Consider the following 21,583-nt stretch of genomic DNA (forward strand, 5'->3'; position numbering starts at 1 on the left):
CAACTTACCGATGTTGATTTGATTCGGAAACCCAGCCCGCGAATCCCCCCAAAAATACAACAAAACGAGGACTGCCGTTGTTGTCCGATGCCACATTTTTCTCTCCGAGAAGTGGAATCAACTCCTGGTCTGGATGTGACAGAGGAGCAGCAGGGAGAACCATGAACACGGGCTTGTACGCAAAGAAATCCACAAGATGCGGCGGGGTCTTTCTCTCACTCACTGTGTGTGTGTGTGTGTGTGCACCCACGTTGAATGTGTGCCAGCGCAACTGCAGCGCAGGCTCCTCTGCTGCTGCTGCTGCTGCTGCTGCTGGAGGAGGAAACCTAAAGCCAAGATCTATCTCAAAGATGGAGGAGGTGGTGGAAGAGGTGGAGGTGGAGGAGGAAGAGGAGAGAGGGAGAGCGGATCTCCTTACTGTGGATAAAGACCTTTGAAATGGACCACAGAGACGGAGAGAGAAAGAAAGAGAGAGGGAGAGAGAGAGATGAGGGAGGGGAGGGATTGAGGAGGGGGGGCGTTTATCAAACTTGGTCTGACGTTGAATTATAATAAGAGCAGCCTCCAGTCTTCCTCACGTCACTGCAGAGTTGGTTGGTGTGTGTGTGAGGCGGCGCAGGCTGAGCTGGATTTGGTGTGTGTGGTGCAAAGTCAGAGCAGCACACACCGGCATCCAGTTCAACAATACACTACTGACCTGTTAGCATGATCTATCTATCTATCTATCTATCTATCCATCTATCTATCTATCCATCTATCCATCTATCCATCTATCCATCTATCTATCTATCTATCTATCTATCTATCTATCTATCTATCTATCTATCTATCCATCCATCCATCTACATCTATCTATCTATCTATCTATCTATCTATCTATCTATCTATCTATCTATCTATCTATCTATCTATCTATCTATCTATCTATCTATCTATCTATCTATCTATCTATCCATCCATCCATCTACATCTATCTATCTATCTATCTATCTATCTATCTATCTATCTATCTATCTATCTATCTATCTATCTATCTATCTATCTATCTATCTCTTCACAGCATAATCTTAGGCTGTCCCCTGCAGGTGTTTGGGTGCAGCGGCTGTAGATGTGAGAGCTAATGCAGTGATTTATCACTGTTTAATCACTGGTTGCCAAGAGTCCCAGCTAATGTTATATACTGGAATCCTAATTGACTCACTTGTGTTAGTCATTTGGATTTGCAGTCTTTTTTTCTTCTTTTTTTTGTCAGCAATCTCAAAAGGTGATGCAGGAAGTGCAGGGTATTACTTACAGTGAGTTCATTGATTCACTGTTTGCATCTTTAAGGTGCTGCTGGTGGTGTGAGTCTTTAGACACGGTGTTGCTGTTTCAGCCGACTCACAGAACACACAAAATATGATGAGATGCCTGAGGTCATCATCATTGTTGGCTCATTATCCTAATTGTTTGTGGTTTAACGGGGGGCCATTCATTTATTACACCAGCAACATGACAGGGAAATGGTGCCCCGCCTGGCAATCAGACTCACATCACAACAATAATGACCCACACGGGTGCACCAGCGGGACAGCACACGCTCATCATCCCCCCTCACCTCACATGTTGATTGTCTGGTCATGTCTGGCCTGGAAAGTTAGAGGCTAACAAACAAACTTAGCCAAACTGCAGCCAGTGGCAAAATTACTTCAATGATCAAGAGCTGCACACAGTTCTGCTAAAGCAATCCTGCTTGATTTCACATTAACACCACAAACTCTGTGTGTGTGTTTTTTTTAATCTTTATTTTTACTGCTTCTAATTCAAAACACTGCAGTGCCGTAAAAACCTAATAGGTTGGCTTTTAGGTTTACAGGTGATTTTAAGGCTTTGAAATTTAATCGTTGTCTTTCACTGTGCTTTTTCTTTTATTAAGCTGTATGTAACTCAAAGCACACTCTGTACTCCAGGCTGCAGCACCGCACAGGAATGTGATTTAAATCTACTGAAATTAGTTATTGAACACTATTTTTTAAGGACAAGCACTCTTCGGCTTGAAGTTCATCCTCCTTAATAATTTATCTATTTCAAGACATTATATCGCTTTATTCACTCCAGTAGTGCTTACTCACTGTGGGTGACTCTTACATTCCATTAGGTTAGCTGAGCAATACAATATCAATTATGCTCACAGAGTGTGATTTGTTGGAGCGTGTGGGTCTATACACTATGTGTGTGCTGGGATGGTAGAAATCATTACAGCTTCCTTTTTAGACTGCTGCAGAAACCAGCACAGCAGAACAGGCTACAGACTCTGTGCTTATTGATCTGGATGTGATTTAATGCTTGGCATACAGCTCTAATCTTTCATAAGACGCGGCAAGTAGAACAACTGCACTATAATTAAGTTCAATTTCATGAGGGGAAAATACTGTCAGGATGGCCTGACCTTTCCGCAGACGTACACCACCGTTAGCGTGTCGTTTACAGATAAAAGTTCCCGCGGCCACTTGAAAAATGATCCAATTCATTTCAGGCCACTCACATATAACACCCAGATTGTTTAAATGAAATTCTTGCGAGACGTACACACACCAGAGGGGTCAGCATATCAACAGGTTAATATAAGTATGGCCCAAAGCGCAGCACACAATGAAGTACACTTCACTAAATTCTCCATGCTGCTGAGCCAGATAAGGTAGTGTACACAAATTACTGGAGCAGTCAACTTATTGTTGTACTTCCTCACATGCGCATCTTCCCCAGGGTTATTAATGTTTTCTTTTAGCAGCAACATCCTCCCTACAACATTTATAAATAATACAACAGTCTTATCACTTGCTAAATTACATACCCGTATTTACACCTCAATACTTTTATGGGACCTCTAATGTGAAGCCCTGATGTGCTCCATGAAAAAAAGAAAAAGAAATGATGGTTCAGAAATTCGATGTTAAGTGTTAAGTTCACATTGTATAATTGATTTTGATATATAAACCATACTAAACAAAACATTGACATTTTTGGAAAAGATCAGAATAAAAGATCTCCTCTCTGCTGAGTTTCCTATTCATCCTCAAGCAAAAGAAAAATGACAATACCCCATACCCACCACAGCTAATAATCTTTATACAGTTTCTAATGTGTCACAGTCTGACACAAGCACATTTCTCAGCAGGGGTAAGCTTCCACATCAAGTGATACACAACAATGAAAAGTTTTCTGCAGTGAATGAATCACTAAATCTACATGTTTAGAATTATGATGATATACTTTACACTGTCCCATCTTCCTCTTAATGAGTTGGTTTGATGGCAGAATTTATACCACTGTGACTTTGCAGCCTCCACAGATGTGCACTGAATCTCTGCTTTCAGAGAGGATAGCAGTCGCCTTCAGTGAAGAGACCTCCCAGCACGTATCTGACAGCATTTCAATAAGTGTTAGAAGTATTTAGAAGAGCTTTCAGGTTATCACTGCACTGCCACCACGGCGCACCTTGGGCAAGCTTCCCACTTTTCCGCAACAGCAAATGAGATCTGTTCGGGGAGTCTCTCACTCTCTGTCTGATGCACAGCCTCTTTAGCGAGATTCAGCCGAGTCTAAATGTCAGCAGGTCTTTTCCAAAAGCTGCAAAGGAGTTTAAGTAAAAATGGCATTTATGAAGTGTCGACCATGTGGTGGGTGCAATTAATGGCGTGGTGTGATTTTGGCATCGCTCCAACAGGCAACAGGGACAATGTGATGATAAACAGTGAAGGCCTGTTCAACGGTGAGATGCAGTGCAGAGAAACATTAGCAGCTTTAGGTGATTGAAGGTTTGTGTTAAAATAGAAATAATGGGAGAATCTTAAATAATCTACCAGCCCATATATCAATATACACAGATGATCGATCACTTGTCAATACTAACCTATCAAAAGTCTGTGAACTTAACCTTGTTTTATATATAGCAAATGCTTGTTATAACCCACAGAATTATGCACACAAGTTGTAAGCCTGAGGGAGTGGAGTGGCCTAAATACAGGCATATCCAGTGTTACACATAGCACTGTTAACAGAGAGCTCGCAGTTACAATCAGACGCATCAGCCATCCACAGTAATTAAGTCGTCAAAAAGACGCCTGATTTTGCAGTTCAAACAACTGTCAGACAAACAACAGGCAAATATAAAATCTATCAGGTTCACGTTGTGTAAGTGTCTGCATCACCGTGCGCCATACAAAGCCGATATTCTGTCTTTTACACATAACACATTAAATTCAGCAAAGCAAGATCTGCTCTAGTGTTGGTTCTTCTAATCTCTGAAGCGTTCTATCTTCTGTAAAGCAGAGCTAGTTATGTATTTTCTACAGCAGTGCAACCTCCTTTTGTTTAACGGGTTATTAATAGAAATAATGCAGGTCTTGCAGGTTGTCTCATTTTCTTGTTTGTTTAGTCAAAGCCTCTGTTCTAGCATCATTACTCAAAGCTGGAACCAGTGAAACTGGATGTGGAACTTCACATCCACGTGTTCAGCTCCACATTTCACATTTAAGGTGACATTAGGGCCAAAGCCTGCTGGGAGAATTGAAAAGTGCACAGCAGAAGTGCTCTGATGCGTGCACGGCCTCATTTTCCTTGGGCAGATAACATAAATGAGGGTTGGCAGCGGATAATTAAAGATGAGAAATACGGCTGTAAACAATGTCTTCAAAACCAAACGGTGCTCAGTGAGTCTAGTGCCATTATTTATTCTTGGTCAGGGATCAAGAGGTAGCAAATAAAAAGTGTGATAATGCGTAACATCTCAACTTGCATTCAGCCAATACCGCGCACAGAGGGAAAACCTGAGGGGATACTGTACAGTGGATTAACTGGGATTAATGATACACCAAACCAACACCATGGACAGCATGCTGCACACTCCCAAGTGAGGTTTTATGTGTAACTTAACAAAACTAATGCCCGTAAAATACTTGAGATGAAATTATGACATTGTACTTTGTGTTATGGTACCCAAGGTCAGGGCTGCAGTAAGTGGTCTGAAGCTCCCCAGAAAGGTCGGGAGATAAAAAAGAGCTCGCTGAGTGCTGTAAAACTCCTCGATAAAACCTTTTGTGTTTCATTCTCCTAAGGCTTCCTGTAAAACCCCTGTATTTATGGCTCACTGTGGAGCCTCAGCTACACAAAGTGCTCTGAGCCCTTAAACGCACCACATCTTACAATACACACTGTCGTCTTCTACTGCTCTTCACTTACTGTCTGTTTGATGAAGACAAGTTAAATCTTAAGTAATATCATGTTTTACATCCGCAGGTTATATCGCCATTAGAGTGATGTTATTATAGCAAGGTTTATGGTATGTTTTTAAGAGCAGAAACAAGCAGAAGAAAAATACCACTCAGGGTTTGCAAGCACACAAACCAGGCAGAGTGATAATGTCAAGTACACAGAGCGTGCGACTTCATCAGCATGAGAGTTTGTTATGGTGTTGAATACTGAGGATGCTGTTGGAGGGGGGCAGAGGGAGGCCAACATATTTCTTTGGAGCAGCTGAATGGGCAAAATCAAAGCGCAGATGTGTCCTGCCATGACACTGGTTTTATCTGACAGCTCTGAGTAATCAGCTCCGAGTAAACAGCAGAGGATGTGTCAGAGCTTGACCTGCAGGTGATGCCTACAGAACATTCGAAGGAAGGAAACCTAGTTCATGATCACCGAATAAATTGATGCAACGTCTCGCTTTTTTTCTTCTTCTCAATTTTCTACCAGATCTCAGCTCATAGCTGCACAAACATGCATCACTTCACTTGGGGGAGGGCAGGGGTCAGCTGTCGAGAGATGTAGCCAACAACTTTTAATACTCATATGTTTGCAAGATGTTTTCTTTTGAGATTATTTTCATTTCCTTTCTCTGTTGGTTTCAAATATCTGCCTTTTGCAAGGGTTATACAATACACACGATAATCCAGGAGTAACTGGATTACTGGAAGTATTTCACCAATTGTTATTTTGTATAATTTCATATTTGAGAGGTACATACAGTAGGTTTCTGTCTAAACTCCATAGCCATGTTGTCTTTACAGAGAGAATGGTGTCTAGACTCTATGGCCATGTTAATCGTTCGAGTCACTGGATCACAGAAAGCTATTTCAGTTCATCTCAAGAGGGACACGAATGCCACAATGGTGAAAAGGGAAAAGTCAGAGAAGCTACGCAGTAATTAGGATTGATCCTCTGTGGACCATGAATGCCTGAGCAAAATTTCATGGCAATCCATCAAACTTTTGTTGAGATATTTTAGTCTAGATTGACCATCATGTAGATCCATGCAAGTAGCATCACGGACTGAAATGGCATCAATAAAGACTCTCTGTGGGAATCATACTTAATGAACTCTCCAGTCTGACTCAGTCAATAGAACAAATTTTGCAAGATTTACTACTGGACACACAGTGGTGATTACAGTGTTTATAGGCCTAATTACGAAACTAAAGTTTGTATATGCCATGTGGTAAATTTACTATATAGATAATTACCAAGCTGCGCGCACAACTGCCCAGTGATACAGAAGGAAGTTTAACACAGGACATAATGTGTATGTTCCTTCATAAAGTTAATTTAGCTGCTCTCCTTAGGTGTTACAGCCTAAATTTAAACTGTGAATCCGCATAAATGACTATACTGTACATTTATGAGAATACATGTTGGAGCGCTGCCATGGAGGGACTTATAGGTAATTAGCAGGATTTTAAATCAATTTGAAATGTGCTGAGTGTTAAGAGGCTTAAACAGGTCAAATATGAGACTTAGTAAGGAGACTTTGCTCGGAGCAGAATTTCAAACAAACTGAAGATGATTTAAAAATGACTGTGTTACGCAAGTAGTAAAATGCATCACAATAATCTAAACAGGATGTGACAAAGGCATGAGCAAGAATGAGAAAATCCTTGAATAACCTAACCAAAGCTCTGATATGACTTGGACTGAAAACCCAGTGTGACTTAAGAGATACTGCAACTGATCTCAGTCACTCCCCATGAATCTTCACTAAGCCTCAGCAAATCTGCAACAAAGAATAGGGCAAAATCCCCCCAAAAATCAAATGCACCAAGCTGATAGAGACCCAGAGCTGCAATCACAAATCGCATTGCCGACTAGATCCACTCAGAACTGCAGCTGGAATGAGATACTTTATCACAGTATTACGCTATTTATCTATTTATTTATTTTTAAAAGTTGCCTTCACTGCTTTTTCCCCCTTAAACGATCTTATTGCATATTCATATTAACATTCAGTTTGACGCACTTTGCTTTGATGTCAGTTATAGAGTCTCCATCCATGAGCCACTGACAGAAATTTGTATTCAGGTTTTCACTCCACACACCGAAGCAGCTGCTCTGGTTTGAGTGAGAATCAGCATCACATGTCAACAGATTTGCAAAGAGATAATCTCAGATGTCCGTCAGGTACAGTGTTTGAAAAATGAGCTTGGGTGAGTTTATTTTCCGGTTCATACAGTATGTCCTATTCCTTAATTACTAACATTAGCATAAGTGTTTACAGGGAGCAAGCTCAAGACAATGATTTTAGCATTGGAGTGAATCAGTATTTTGAAATCATTAAGTCCATTTGTTCCAAGTCAAAAACTGAGAGGGTATTTATTGTTTGCAGATGGCACTTTTGCTACTATCATTTCTTTTCTCCTTGAACTGATGGAAAACTGTGATAATTTGTAACTGAATAGTTTTTTTCCCCCCACTCTGGGGTAAAGTCCACTTGTCCATTGCTCTACTGAGTATGTAGTTAAACTGTCACTTTGTGATACTCTGGATAAGAAAAACAAGGTTTCTTTGGAAGACAGAGCAGCAACTGAATCAGAACGATACTCAAAATAACAGATTGTGAGCAAATGGAGAAAATGACGAAATGAAAGTCTAAAAAATCTGGTAATTAGGAAGCTTTATTTGAACAGCATGTTAGTAACCGGGGGGGAGCTAAGGTGCAACAGCACAGATGAATATTAATGGAAATTTGATTAAACATTCCCACATCTTTAACTGAATATCCCACAGGCAAAGCGCTCACAGAACAAAACAAATGAGCCTGGCCATTTTAATTATCTATGTTCTGTTTTCTCAAACATTTCTTGTCTCTTTTTCCGCCTGATGAGATCTCGACAACAGATGCTTTAAGGACAGAACTAACATTAGACTTTCTGCCCTTTGGCTGACTTTCAATTCAATTTCTCCGTATTTCACTTTACTTCTTAAAAACTGCAAAGTCCAACATGCTCTGCAGGATATTTGATGTGATAATTTAATATTTCACTGTTGTGTCGTACATTCAATCAGAATTTCCTAAGAACTAAATGCGTCTCTCCAGTTTCTCCAGTCTGCTCAAGCAGCTCCTGCCAACAGAAGCTGACCCCAGTCTAAATTGCTCGCTAGCTCATCCAACGGCAAGGCACTCTGTGAAAGCATTGTTTACTGCCAACATTTTACAATGATAGAAAAAAACAAAGAGACAGGGGGGAGGGCTCTAATGGTTTTTCTAAATGCATATTAGATGTTAGCAGAGGCATGCATTATATGGATTACCACATTAAATACTAAAACTGAACTGATAGAGATATTAAGATTCTGATGACGGATGAATTTGGGGCAAAATATGGTGTTGGCTGCAGAGTACACAGATGCATCAAATATTTATATCCAGACACTGGGATTCAATACAATTTTCATTATCAAGTTCTTTTCAAGTTGGAGTTTTCGAGATACATCTTTAATGAAACCATGAACAAAACCAACCCTGGCTTTAACTGGAAGTTTCAGCTATGAGTTTAAGAAAACCTGTGTAGCTCCAGCACCTCACTCGTAAATAATCATAATATTAGTAAAGTCCTTCAGTCCGCCTGAGTTTTATTTTTTATTTTCAAGAGCAGGTAAATCTCAGGCAAACAAAGTGCCCCTCTGTGAGTCAGTTGCACTGGTAATAACAATGGATGAGCGTTCTAGCATTTGTTAATTCATTCACGCATCTAGTAAACACCGCCAACATCCCAGTGTTGCATTCCAAGCAACACTGATCGTCCCAAAGGGGAAGTGCAATTACAGCTCCAAACAAGGTGACTGATTGGCACAGGTGGAGACTTCATCATGCGTGGGAAGAGACATGTTTACCGATGCCGTTTTGAAAAAGAAACCATGTGTCAATATCACTTTGCTACGTTTTCTGTAGAATTCTTGTTGTCGTTTTATTGATCATAAATCTTATGAAAAATTGATAAACATCTGGAAATATTTGGCAAAATCCGGCCAAATGTTTCTCTGCTGAAAAAATCTAAATGTTTTTCTATTTGTGAGTTTTCTTACTTGAAGCTCTTAGTCAGATCCCTGAGTACATTTTTTTTTCATCTATTTTTGTCACCGTGCAGAGGTCAGAACACTGCATCACTTCGCCAACAGGAGAACAGACACCAAAAATAATTAAATAAAATTATAAAGTTCTGTCTCATTTAAACACACTTGAGGAAATATATGCTAGAGCACTTCAGTTGCTGTAGTTTGAAGACAGTTCAGTCCACCGTCAACCCCCCCCCCCCAAACAATGCCCCACATTGCCGGCATCTATAAATAGGGTTACTTGGCTGCCTCCTCCATGGCTGCTGTTCCACCCTGTAGCATGGCCTGCCACAGCAGTGCACAACCATCCACCAGGCTCTGATGCAGCATGCGGCACTGGTGGTCGACACCCCTGACGTACCGGATCACATCAAGCTGAGACACAGATCCAAATCAGCTCTGACCTCTGGCCTGCAGGAACTTTGCAAAGACGCGGCGCTGTTTGTTTGACAGTTTAATATCTAAATACATAATGACGTCATGCCAGCAGTGGGGGGTGGGGGGGGGGTGTAGTGTTTCTTCAGATTACTGGGATGTTCTCAATAACATATCTGAAGAACAGCCAAGATGTCCCTGAGAGAAAAATACAGTGATAATAATTGACCAGTCTTTGGGATTTTTGCAGCTTATTCCAGTCACTGGCTGTAGCAGACTTGAATGAGGACTGGTCCCAAGAGGACTCCACTTTGGGGACATTTACCAAAGTGTGACAGAACATATCACAGATAGAGTGTAAAGTTTTTTGATTTAAAGTTTTGACTCTTAGGCTATATGGCCAACTAGCAATACACATAACATGGTTTGCTGAGTGAGCAACAAGCTGTGTACGGCGTTGTGCTGCATCTGTGCCCTGAATACCACTTCAACAAGAAAAATAGTGGGTCATCTGGAAGAAGTTTTGCAAAGAGGCCCTGACATTTGGCTTCTTTTCTAAGTCGAGGGTATTTGTAAAAAACATAAAAAATAAATGACTAGGTGATAGAGAGAGAGAAAGAGAAAGGGTAAAAATCTTTCCACGACATCCAAAATAAACCTACAGGTTTGGGTGTTTTGAGTAAAGCAGAAAAAGACGTAGCGCCTTGATGCAGACATCTGATGACATGCAGGGCCGGTGACAGCAGATGTTGTGATTTGACACGCTGCACTCTGACAGCACAGCATCAGCCTCACAACCACAGGGAGGAGGGTTCACACACACACACACACACACACACACGCCCATACACACCACTGGTCAGTGAAGCCAGTGTCAAAGCACTGGCTCAGGCCGTGGTAATATTACTACCAACATGAAAACAGCAGACTGTAAACACAGTGATATGAAATCAGCTGGCAGTCATTTTGTTTGGATCATTTATTTTATACACTGTTAATGCTGAACTATTCGGAAGCTTATTGGTTTTTATTACGTCATTTGTTTCATGTCGTGTCTGGATTGCAATGCTCTGATGAATTTTTCATCAGTTAACCACAGTGTTGTCTGGCTGCTATACGCTACCCTCTCTACACTTCTCTGGCAATGAAGATATGCACAGTAAATATTATATTTATTTCTGCAACACTCCATACAGAAAGAAATTTCACAATGAAAGTTTTTCACCTTCTCAGTCTTGTTTTCTCCTGGTCCCTCGCCATTTGTGGGGACACAGCTCAGCATCAAATGGTTCTGGACAGGCCTCCAATTCAGATTAATTCAAGAGTTAAGTCTGACAGATGATTGAATCCATGTGCACATATCCATCACCCACTTCACTAGTTGGATTTGCAGCAAAGAAATACGTGTATGATCTAAAGAAATCATTTTGTTTTTTACTGTCTCCACTGAGGAAACTGCCTTTCACAGTGTAGTCCACATTAATGATTAAATCACTGCATGTGCTGTTCTCACCTTTGACAATAGCGCCCTCTGCTGGTGTTAATCGGAACATGCGAGCACACGATCTGCTTTTTTTTCTCGCCGTCCTACTTGAACATTTGCTGTCGTGACTCATATTAATTAATATTACAGTGTCATTAACAACAGTGATTTTGACACGAGTGTGCAGTGTAAATGTGTGGTGTGATCTTAAGTTAATCAGAGGAAGATACATGGTCATAGATAAGATAATTAAATTAGGTGGCACATAAAATTATCCATCACGATGTCTGATAGTTTTGACAGTACATAATCCTTCATGGCATGACTGCGTTTTGTATTATAGTTGGTATAGAATAAGAATTCATTCACAATACATATCAACCAATTCTTATGCATTATACTGTGTATTGCAAACTCTGAGGAACCAGGTACAAGTAGCAGTGCACAATGGAAATCCAATATTCTTCTCAAAAATTAAATTTAATCCTCACTTGCTGTGATGAATTACCTATCAAACAGCAAGTGTGTCCCTGCAAATTATTTTTGATGCTCTTCGAAAATAGAGCAGAAAAGTCCAGAGATTTTTTCTTTTTTTTTAGTATTTTGACTCTGTTCTCACTCTGGTCTCTGCAGACTGTTTTCACCTAGAGGCTCAAAACTCCCAGCCACTGCAAAATTTATTACAACTCATGACAACATGAAAAATAGTACCATTATCTGGTTCATCATGATGTTTATCATCATCCATCCTGTGACTGCAAAGTCATTTTAAAATTGACCCCTATAAAAAGGAACTTCAAATAGGAAATATTGATTTTTTTCAATATGAAATCATAAAGGTCCTCCGAATGTTTTGTATTTTTATCTTGGGATACAGGTTTGATGCACTAATCACATTAGCTTTCTAAGCTGACAAATACACAAATTTGATTTTAAAAGTTTAAAGCAGATATCAGTGGAATGTTTTTGTTAATATAAGTCCTAAATAGTCCTATTTTCCGTCAGCAATCACTTACATGAAGTATTTCAGCCTAAACACGAGTCTCTCCGTCACTCTGCTCTGCTGTAACCCGAGGAGAAAATTTTCCTTGTGGGATACAAGTGTTATCCAATGAGGAGAGAGAACGGCATGAAGGGCTGTGTGTGCAGCCAAGGGATGCGCGTGAATGTGGTGACGTAGCACGAGGACCAATTGATGCCTGACAAGGGCGGGGGCTGCTAACTCATGGTGCGTTCAAAGAAACTCGTACTTTGTGTTTTTCCTTCCTGTGAAGTCATACCAGTTCGATCTGGTACGAGTTCACGGGTCGGAAGTTACGAGTGGCCGTTATAGGGAACTTTCACAGACAACAGGATGGTAAAAACACGAGCTACAGGTTACCTGGAACGCTACCAAGTCGTAGTTGTGACTTGAAGCTGTAACTTACGGTTTCAAAAGCCTGCCTTGAACGCAGCATTAGCCGAAACGGCCGTGAAGCTGATATCTGCTTTAACTTGCTAAAGTCTCATCAGATATGCAAGTTGCTCTAGTCACTATTGGAAATAAGATTAAATGAAATCATGAATTTCTTCATCACCAAAGCCACAGAATTTGCACTAAAAAAATACTTTATTATAGGTTCCAATGAAAAGTAAGATACCAGCCTCTGCATAACAAAGAAATCCTTGGACCGTAACATGAACTTCAACAGGACAAACTTCTATTCGCATTAAAAGCACCAGTACTGCATCAGCTTTATTTTTATCTGCCAGGAATCTCTCTGCTATCTGGCAAGAGGCTTCTCAGAATTGACAGATCTAGTCACATATTTGCATTTATTTATACGCCATCACCATCTGTCCATTTTTTCATTTCTTTAAAATCTATCATTTTATCTGAAGTAAAAAAAATAATAAGCAGTTCATTTGTAAATGTAGCAAATTACATGTTTAAACGTTGGTCCACTGGTCACAAAACAAAGTTCAGGGACCAGTTTTATGGGGAATATAATTTAAAGTAGGTAACAGAACATATAAGTGTGGAACATGGTTTTAAAAGGTGAGGGGATAAAGATGCAGAAGATGAACTTAGAGAATTTTATGAGCTTCAAGAGCTTCAATGTAGATTTGTGGTAAATATATGTATTCTATGTCTGCACTAATTAAATAACCATTATTGTTCTAATAAACCCAGCAAACGTGACATGCATGTTGTTGTGATGACTGGCTCTCCACCAACGGTTTCCTTGGCTCTTAACTCATCAACACTGCCCACCTTTTGTGCAAATTACAGGTGCTTTCACTTTCCTCCAGTGATTCATCTTCAGGTATCAGCTGTGCAGACTGCCTGTGGATGGTCCCACGCTGTTGTTTTGTCCCTCCTCCTCCTCCGCCGAGTCCTCAGAACTGTTTACCACTGCAGCACTGAGAGTGTGGAGCTCCTCCAACACAGACAGGAGTCTCTCTGACAGGATACAGACAGGCCATTGGTCACATAGGCTGCATCAGTACAAATGTAAGGACTTAAAGAAAAAAATATAAAGGCATCTGACACATGATGGGTTAGGACACTTCTTACCATCTGCAGGTACTTGGACTTTCGCCCCCACAGAACGACTCCTCTCTGAAGGTTTTTGTCGCTCCCGATGAACGGCAGAGTTTTGAGATGTTGTTGTGTGAACCCTTGGATACTCGCTCATCAACCCTCGTTCAGCAACAGTAGCCTGGAACACGTTCAGGTCATAGCAGGTCATCAGAGGAAAGATGAAGACAGAAACAACATTTTTCACAGCTGTCATGTGTTTCAGAAAGTTCTTACCAGCAGCAGGTTTTTGTCCTTCTCCGTCTCCTTCGGTTGCTTATTTTCAACATCGCTCTTTGTGTGTGTACCCCCTAAATATTGAGTTTCTCTCATCTCCTGTTTCCTTGCTGCATCTCTCTCAAACTGTCGCAAAGTCATAACTGCAAAAGACAAAACAGGCAGATTAAAAGCCATTGGGAAAATGTTGCTATATGCCGTGTAAACAACTCCAATCATATTAGATCATAGTCTGTGTCACAGATATGACTCCAGTCCCCCCGTGTTAAGCTTCTGTGGGCTGAGGTAGCATGGTGATAATCCTGCTACCTGCTTTGGTGTGCTCTCTCCTGGCCGTATTGATTTGAACCTCCATCTCTCTCAGCTTCTCAGCACACCGATCCTCAATCTCAGACACCCTCTCCTGCAGGGCTGAACAACAAATCCACCATTACTTAATTCCCTGAATCAAAGACTGAGAAAACAAGTCTAACGCTGTATTTGTATGTTTCTTCAGGGATAAACTGGATCTAAATGCATCTGTCAGCAAATGTTCATAGACAATAAGACTTCTGCAAACAGAGGTGATTGAATAATTTACAGATCACTTATTACAATGAGACCATGATAGTGCATAACAAACTGAAATTCAGTAAAGTGACTGTTGCCTAAAAGCACCTCTATTAGGTTTTTAAATTATAGGGGCAAGTTTGATGATGCATGTTAAAGGGATAGTTCAACATTTTGGCAAATTGGCCCATTACCACGCTATGAGATAATAACGGAACGTTACGAGACAGAATTGTTTTTGAGGTAAATGCAGAGACTGCTTGCTGAAAAACTGCCCCCGACGGGAACGTGCATCAGCGGTTTTGCATGAATTTACCTCGAAAACAACTCAGTCTCATAACGTTCCGTTATTATCTCATAGCGTGGTGAATGTGCAGGTCACAACTTGTCCACGAGAGCATTTTGGAGTTGTTGGATTGTGTATTCGATTAGTTTGATGAGGGAAACCAAGAAATCTCATGAGCCTCCGTAGCGTAGCTCTGAGCAGCTCGCGGCTCTGCTCCGCTGTTCTAAAAATAGCTTGCACCGACAATTAAAGGTAACGAACCTACTCCTAAAACTATAGGGATTACGGCAATGGGCCAATTTGCCAAAATGTTGAACTATCCCTTTAAAGTGGTTATAGTAAGTATGTTTTTATCAACAATCGAACACATGAGAAAATGTGTATGAAAGGAGTCGGTCATAGTGACAAACCAACCCATTTTTATTTTCTGATCTGCAATTTAACAGGTTTAGTCTACTCACACTTTACACTACAGCTTTACACTGAATGAAGTTAGCAGCTAAGTGGTTAAAACAATGGGGTATTTATCAGCTAAACAGCCAGATATATTCCCACAGGGGGAACTCTCTCTGAGCAGCTACAGTCAAGGTGCTCTTCAGCATGTCACTTTATCCCCAACTGCTCCAGTGAAGCTACTGAAGCAGAGGGGAGTGGCAGACTGATCCCAGGCGTGAATATGAGGAGACTGTGATGAAGGGCATTTCTGAAAAAAGAGGAGCAGTGCTCATTCTGCTTTCCCTGGATAAGTCAAGGCTGAAAAACAGCCATGCAGCTTAAGGTAGCTGCTGCCTCACCGTGCTCGCTGCGCTCCTGCTGGATGAGCAGCTCAGAGCGGAGTTCCTCCAGGTTGACCTTGGTCTCCTCCAGCTGGGCCTGGATTTGCTGCAGGCTCTGCTCGGCCTTCTCTCTGCCAGCCGCAGCCTGTTGGACCTCCACCCAGCTCTGCTCCAGCTCCTGCCTCTGCTGCTTCTGTTTGCTTTCATCTGAGGTAGATATACAAAAAGTGAACAGAGACAGATATATTGCCTAAACATGGACAGCTAACAGATGATTCATTATAATAAGTTGTCATGAGTTGTAAGGTTGCTCACATTGTTCTTTCAGATCAGCCAGAGCTTTCTCTATGAGCTCGGGGCTTCTTTTGAGCTCCTGTGCGAGCTTGTCTCTCTCTTCACACACCAAGCTAAGCTCTGTCTGGAGGTTTGTGATGCTGCAGGGCAACACAGACAAGATGGCAGAGCAAATAACGGAACAGAAAGTCAAGGAGAGAGGCTGAAAAGCAACTGCAGTGTTTAACAAGCAAGACAAACTCTAAACAGCCAGAAATCAACAGCTTTTATATGAAGAATCCTGCAATAGTGCATTCAACTTTCACAGTGTGATATATTGACACTGTATTTACCAAACAACTCTTATTAACATCACAGCATTGATTTGTTACCATGCACTGATTCAAAAAAAAAAAGAAGACTAGAAGCTGAAAATCATAGTTTGTCATATTTTCATGCAGGCCTAGTAAAGTAAAATGCCCTTATTTGGACAGTGTATATATATATATATATATATATATATATATATATATATATATATATACGTGAACTGCAAAATTAGGCTAGAATTAGTCTAGTTATTAAATATTTGGATTAAATACTTTCCAAGTTAATTCACTACAATCTCACTACATTTGTATTCAATCAATTAACCATTAAAATTACTAAAACACCTGTTTACAGTTTAAACATGCAGAGAGTTGGCTGACTTTCTTCGTTTTATATTAAAAATTCATCATTCTGGATTTGGAGGCTATTGATCGGAATAAACAGACACTTTTCAAGACATCACTTTGGGCTCAAGAATGAGCGCAACGTGTTTGGGTATTACTTTTTGGTATCAGGGAGTAAATCCCTGTGATCAATATATTGATAATATATGATGAAACCTGTGGGAAGCCTGTTCTGCCTGTTTACTGGCTTGATGAACTTTCTGCAGAGCCGCCCTCCTCATGATCAGACCTGTAAAGCAAAAACACTGTGATGTGACTCATTTACCAGACAAATATATACTGCAATCATGCCATCAACCTGCAGTCAGACCTGACCTTGGATCGTATCCACTCGTCTTTTAGCAAACGTTAGCCTCTGGGTGAAAGTGCTGAGTCTTGTTTGAGCCGTGTCCACCTCTGCCACCTTGTTTTCAAATGCCGAAGTGAACCTGTCAGCCACAGCCAAACTGTCATGAAGCTTTCAACGGTGACAAAACAGAGGTTTACATACCCACTTCATTCTTCTAAATCGTTTTACCTGTGCACTGCATCCGTCAGGATTTTAAGTTCCGCTTTTGATTTTTGGTTTTGTGACTTGAGCTGAGAATTTTCCTTGTGAGCCTGGGCCAGGTCCTGTTTCAGTGTCTGGTTAGAAAAAAAATACATATATCCCTATGATATAGCATCTTACACAAATCTACGATGATGCGCAGTTTTAAGTCTTCATGGCCAGCTGCTGTTCTTAAAACCGCAACTGCTCTTAGAAACTAGCAAAGTTTTCATATAGTCAGCATCTTACTTGGGTAAAAATGTACAAGTGTTTATCACCTTCCTAAGCAGCCCCAAATTTATTGTGCATCATCAAAATTTCAGACAGCCATGTAAATCACATCACTTGCTCTGGTACTAACCTCCTTTTCCACTCTCTCCAGGTCCAGCTCAGCTATCCTGTCATCCAGGCTGTGCTGGAGGACACCGGCCCGGTGCTGCTCCTGCTGGAGCTGCTGCTCCATGGATCTGAACTAAAACAGTACCACACTTTAAACACTGTTCGAAACACACTGGACATCATTGTATGAGGCTATATTATTAATGAATCATACTTCTGAAAGGAGTTTATCCTTTTCTCCTCTCAGTTCAATGTCCTTTGAGCGAAGCTGAACGCATAATTTGAACACTTTTTCTCTCCAGAGCTGAATCACTTGAAGGCTTTCAGATCCATTCTTCAGTAGTGGGTCTGCCGTAGCCTATTGAAACACACACATATAGCTTACACTTAGACAGACATACACACGCCATTTTAGAAAATACTCCATATGAGCATGGATAATTTTTGCTCAATTAACCATGACGTTGTCTTACTTAAGCTTCTTACAATGCTAAATGCTTTTTTCCTTTCCTCTCCCCGAGTATATTAACACACTACAGAGAAGAGGTTTCAAAACTCTCTTCTCACATGCATCACCATCCAAAAAAACTGAGAAATAATCTGTTCTGTTGTGATTAGTAACATTTTGCATTCACAAGTGAAAAATCGGTATATACGTCACCTGCAGAGTCATACTATAGTACATAACATCTCAATAGGACACCACAGGTAAAATCTGTGGTCTGATCATAGTTACCTCTGCCTCCTCAAGGTGACATCAGGTGTATCGACACCTCAGAATAAATTTTAGGCTAATCTCATGCATTTTTATCACACACAACACACACCTTCTTCACCATTTTCTGTTCCTGGAGGGCAAGTATCTCATTTACAGAGTTCAGCCTCACTGTCAAAAGCTCTGTGGTCGTCTGAAGAGCTGCCTTCTCTTTGTTCAGCCTCTACAAGATGAACAACATTAAAATAAAAGGGTGAATTATTGCAATATGCATGTTAATACTGAAATGTAAAACTCATTTCCGCCACTGTTCTTCCATTACTCTACTGAAAAACAACATTTAAAAGTGTTTTTCCATGCAAGTACTTTACAGTGGTCTGCTCGCAATCAATACTCTTTATAATGTCTCCACCTCAACAGCTTCATTTAATTGTTCCTTCTCTCTTTTCTCTGGGGCGAGCTGGCCGATGTAATTTCTGAGGCTGTGCAGTGTTGCAGATTGTGTCTCAAAAGCGTGTCCCATTTGGCTGAAAAATGAACAACATCCCCAAAAAAGAATCAGTGAATCTGACAATAAATGTAGATAGATGTTTAGCTCTTTAGCAGTTCAAGATTGAATGTGGCACCTTAAATGTTCTTTCAGCCCATCTCTCTCAGTAGATACCTCCGTCAGAGTGCTTTTTAGCTGCAGCATTTCTGAGGTCATTGATTGAAGTCTGTCCTGTAGTTCAATCTTTGTTTTTCTTGCTGTGGCCAATTCTGCAGAGTGCGAAGCATTCAACTGCTGCAGCTGAAAGTTAAGGGAGGAAAACATTGGACATTTTATGACACATACAAAAAATGATGTAATACCTTATTGATACTCAAGGAGAGCTTGTCCTTTCACTTGTTTCCCTCCAGAGGAGAGTTAGAAAAGCACTGCACTGTGTGCTTAAATTTCAACTCAGGGATACTTTAGCAGAGCAGCTGCTTGCTGACATGGGTTCTTGGATGCTGGGCACAGATCTTAAGAAAGGTCACCCAAATCAGTATGTACAAGATTTAATACGGTTCAAATTTAATTGCACACACACCTCCACCTCCTGCTTCCTCAGCTTTTCCTCTAAATGCTCCGACAGTCTACGAGACTGATGTTTGGCCTCCTCCTCAGCCTGTAATCTGCCCATTTCAGCCTTCAGAGTGAGCTCCTGGGTTTCTTCTTTCCTCCTCTCTACATCTCTCCTCAGCTTTTTAATTTCCTCACCAGACTCGGTCTTTAGTTGTTCAAGCTGCAAGAAGAAGAAATGTTAAACACAGAGGAATATCCATATGTTAAACTAATCAGAGAGAAACTAAATTAAAACCGTCAGGTGACTATAGCGGATTATTAAAGGGATAGTTCAACATTATGGCAAATTGGCCCATTGGCAAATTGGCCCATTGCCATAATCCCTATAGTTTTAGCAGTAGGTTTGTTACCTTTAATTGTCAGTGCAAGCTATTTTTAGAACGGTGGAGCCGAGCCGCGAGCTGCTCAGAGCTACGCTATGGAGGCTACTAGACAGAGTTGTTTTTGAGGCAAATGCAGAGACTGCTTGCCGAAAAACTGCCCCCAACGGGTACGCGCATCAACAGTTTTGCATGAATTTACCTCGAAAAACGTTCCATTATTATCTCATAGTGTGGTAAATATGCAGGTCACAACTTGTCCACGAGAGCGTTTTGGAGTTTTTGGGTTGTGTATTTGATGAGTTTGATGAGGGAAACCAAGAAATTCCATGAGCCTCCGTGGCGTAGCTCTGAGCAGCTCGCGGCTCTGCTCCGCCGTTCTAAAAAATAGCTCACATCGACAATTAAAGGTAACGAACCTACTCCTAAAACTATAGGGATTATGGCAATGGGCCAATTTGCCAAAATGTTGAACTATCCCTTTAAGATTACAAGCCTGTACTAAAAACATCAGATTGCAAACTGTCAAAATGAAAACAAAAAAACACCACTAAGTCTCATGTGAACCTCAGTGTCGAAATGAAATGTTTTGTCAGCAAACAGCAATACCTGTGAGCTTATTTTCTCCTTCTGTCCACTGCTGTGAATGAGCTCTTCTCTGATTTGGCTGAGTTCAGTCTTTGCCTTGCATAGCTCTTCACGCAGTGCTTCCAACTCATGGCTTTGTCTGACATACAAAGGTTATCAGACATTAGGTTGATCATAAAGCTTCACCATTACACTGAAACGTGTACACAAAGAATGTCACAATTAATTGTGAAAAGGCTTGATAGCCTAATAATGTAAAAAATATGTATATATATATATATATATATATATATATATATATATATATATATATATATATATATATATATATATATATAATTCCTACCTGTTCAGGGTGTTGTCTCTGTCTCTCATCTCTTCTCTGTGTCTCCCTGCATCCTCCTTCAGGGCCTCCACCTGCCCTTTCAACCTCTCCGCTTCAGCCTTGTGCTTCTCTGCCTCCAGACGCCATTCTGATTCCCATCTGGACCACTGCTCACTTCTTTCTGCAGGTCTGAGTTTGGGGAAGAGGCCTATTCATGTAACCAATGCATCACCCACCTGAAGAACAATAATGGTATCCCTGACCATATAAACACACACTTTACCTTGCCCTAAGATCTGATGGGTGATCTACAGGGATCCTTCCTCTAACGCTGTTTTCTTGTAACATCATAATCCGCTGGTTTTCCTTCCTCAGCTCCAAGATTTCCTGTTGTGCCTGGGTGATGGCGAGCCATGGATTGGCAGGACTGGGATCCCCTGAGAATATCGATGTGACACCACCTGGGTTTATCCAGGAGGCTGGTGGCGGCGTCCCAGTGTGTTGAACGCCTCTCTGTGCTCCAGCAGACTGGACAATCGATGCAAAATGCGAGGGGGGTACCAGGTCCTCCTGAACATTTCCTGCATAACATGAAAGCACGTTTGACTGTGAGCAGACTGAGCACTAGCTAGTCTGTTGTTGTTTTTAGATATTTACTAGGAAGCCCGTGTCACTAATGCCACGATGAAAACAACTTCCTTCCTCTGAATTCAGCCTGTTTTCTTTGTAGCTAATCATTTGCCAACATTTGAGCTGAACAACTGCAGACTAGCTAACGTTAGGTTAACGCGTTGACGTTATCTCGGTTATTAACATTGACGGCTAACGTCAGCTGAGCTAACATTACCTTTCTCTTGAAGTTAGTAACTAATAACAAACAAACAAAAAGAACTTGAGAAAGTAACTCACTTGAAGCCGCTGGTGTGGTGAAATCAGTCGGTACTATGAGTCTTTCTTTCCCAAAGTTATGTTTCTCCATGCTCCCAATTAGCACTTGAAGCACAAACCGACACGGGACTG

The 21,583-nt window shown here is 41.0% G+C and overlaps 2 protein-coding genes across 3 annotated transcripts in view; both read right to left on the reverse strand.

Moving 5' to 3' along the window:
- LOC310997511 (glutamate receptor 3-like) overlaps positions 1-96 on the reverse strand; it is a gene marked incomplete at both ends in the record, with an annotated part of 66,898 nt that extends 66,802 nt beyond the window's left edge. For both annotated transcript variants that reach the window (XM_083987229.1, XM_083987228.1), the window contains one exon: positions 9-96. In XM_083987229.1, coding sequence (XP_083843355.1) covers positions 9-96 — 88 coding nt within the window. The remainder of the gene's footprint in view (positions 1-8) is intronic.
- Positions 97-12,848: 12,752 nt separating this feature from the next.
- Positions 12,849-21,583, reverse strand: cchcr1 (coiled-coil alpha-helical rod protein 1). The gene is made up of 19 exons (XM_083986167.1): positions 21,473-21,583; positions 20,847-21,144; positions 20,585-20,752; positions 20,260-20,377; positions 19,296-19,490; positions 18,849-19,012; positions 18,635-18,749; positions 18,335-18,445; positions 17,722-17,865; positions 17,530-17,640; positions 17,157-17,263; positions 16,955-17,067; positions 16,796-16,868; positions 15,948-16,066; positions 15,651-15,839; positions 14,331-14,432; positions 14,022-14,164; positions 13,782-13,926; positions 12,849-13,667 (listed from the first exon to the last, which is right to left on the reverse strand). Exons 1-19 carry the CDS (start codon positions 21,540-21,542, stop codon positions 13,534-13,536), a joined length of 2,619 nt encoding a protein of 872 aa, XP_083842293.1. The 5' UTR covers positions 21,543-21,583; the 3' UTR covers positions 12,849-13,533.

This window comes from Trachurus trachurus, assembly GCF_905171665.1.
Source record: "Trachurus trachurus genome assembly, chromosome: 14".
Classification (NCBI taxonomy): domain Eukaryota; kingdom Metazoa; phylum Chordata; class Actinopteri; order Carangiformes; family Carangidae; genus Trachurus; species Trachurus trachurus.

Excerpts from the sequence above, each read along its gene's own strand:
- cchcr1 (XM_083986167.1), bottom strand. The coding sequence starts at position 21,542 with ATGGAGAAACATAACTTTGGGAAAGAAAGACTCATAGTACCGACTGAT. Across the intron at positions 14,433-15,650 it reads GCAGGAGCGCAGCGAGCACG|CCCTGCAGGAGAGGGTGTCT; the intron begins GTGAGGCAGCAG and ends TTTGTTGTTCAG. Across the intron at positions 14,165-14,330 it reads GAGAGAGCACACCAAAGCAG|TTATGACTTTGCGACAGTTT; the intron begins GTAGCAGGATTA and ends TGTCTTTTGCAG.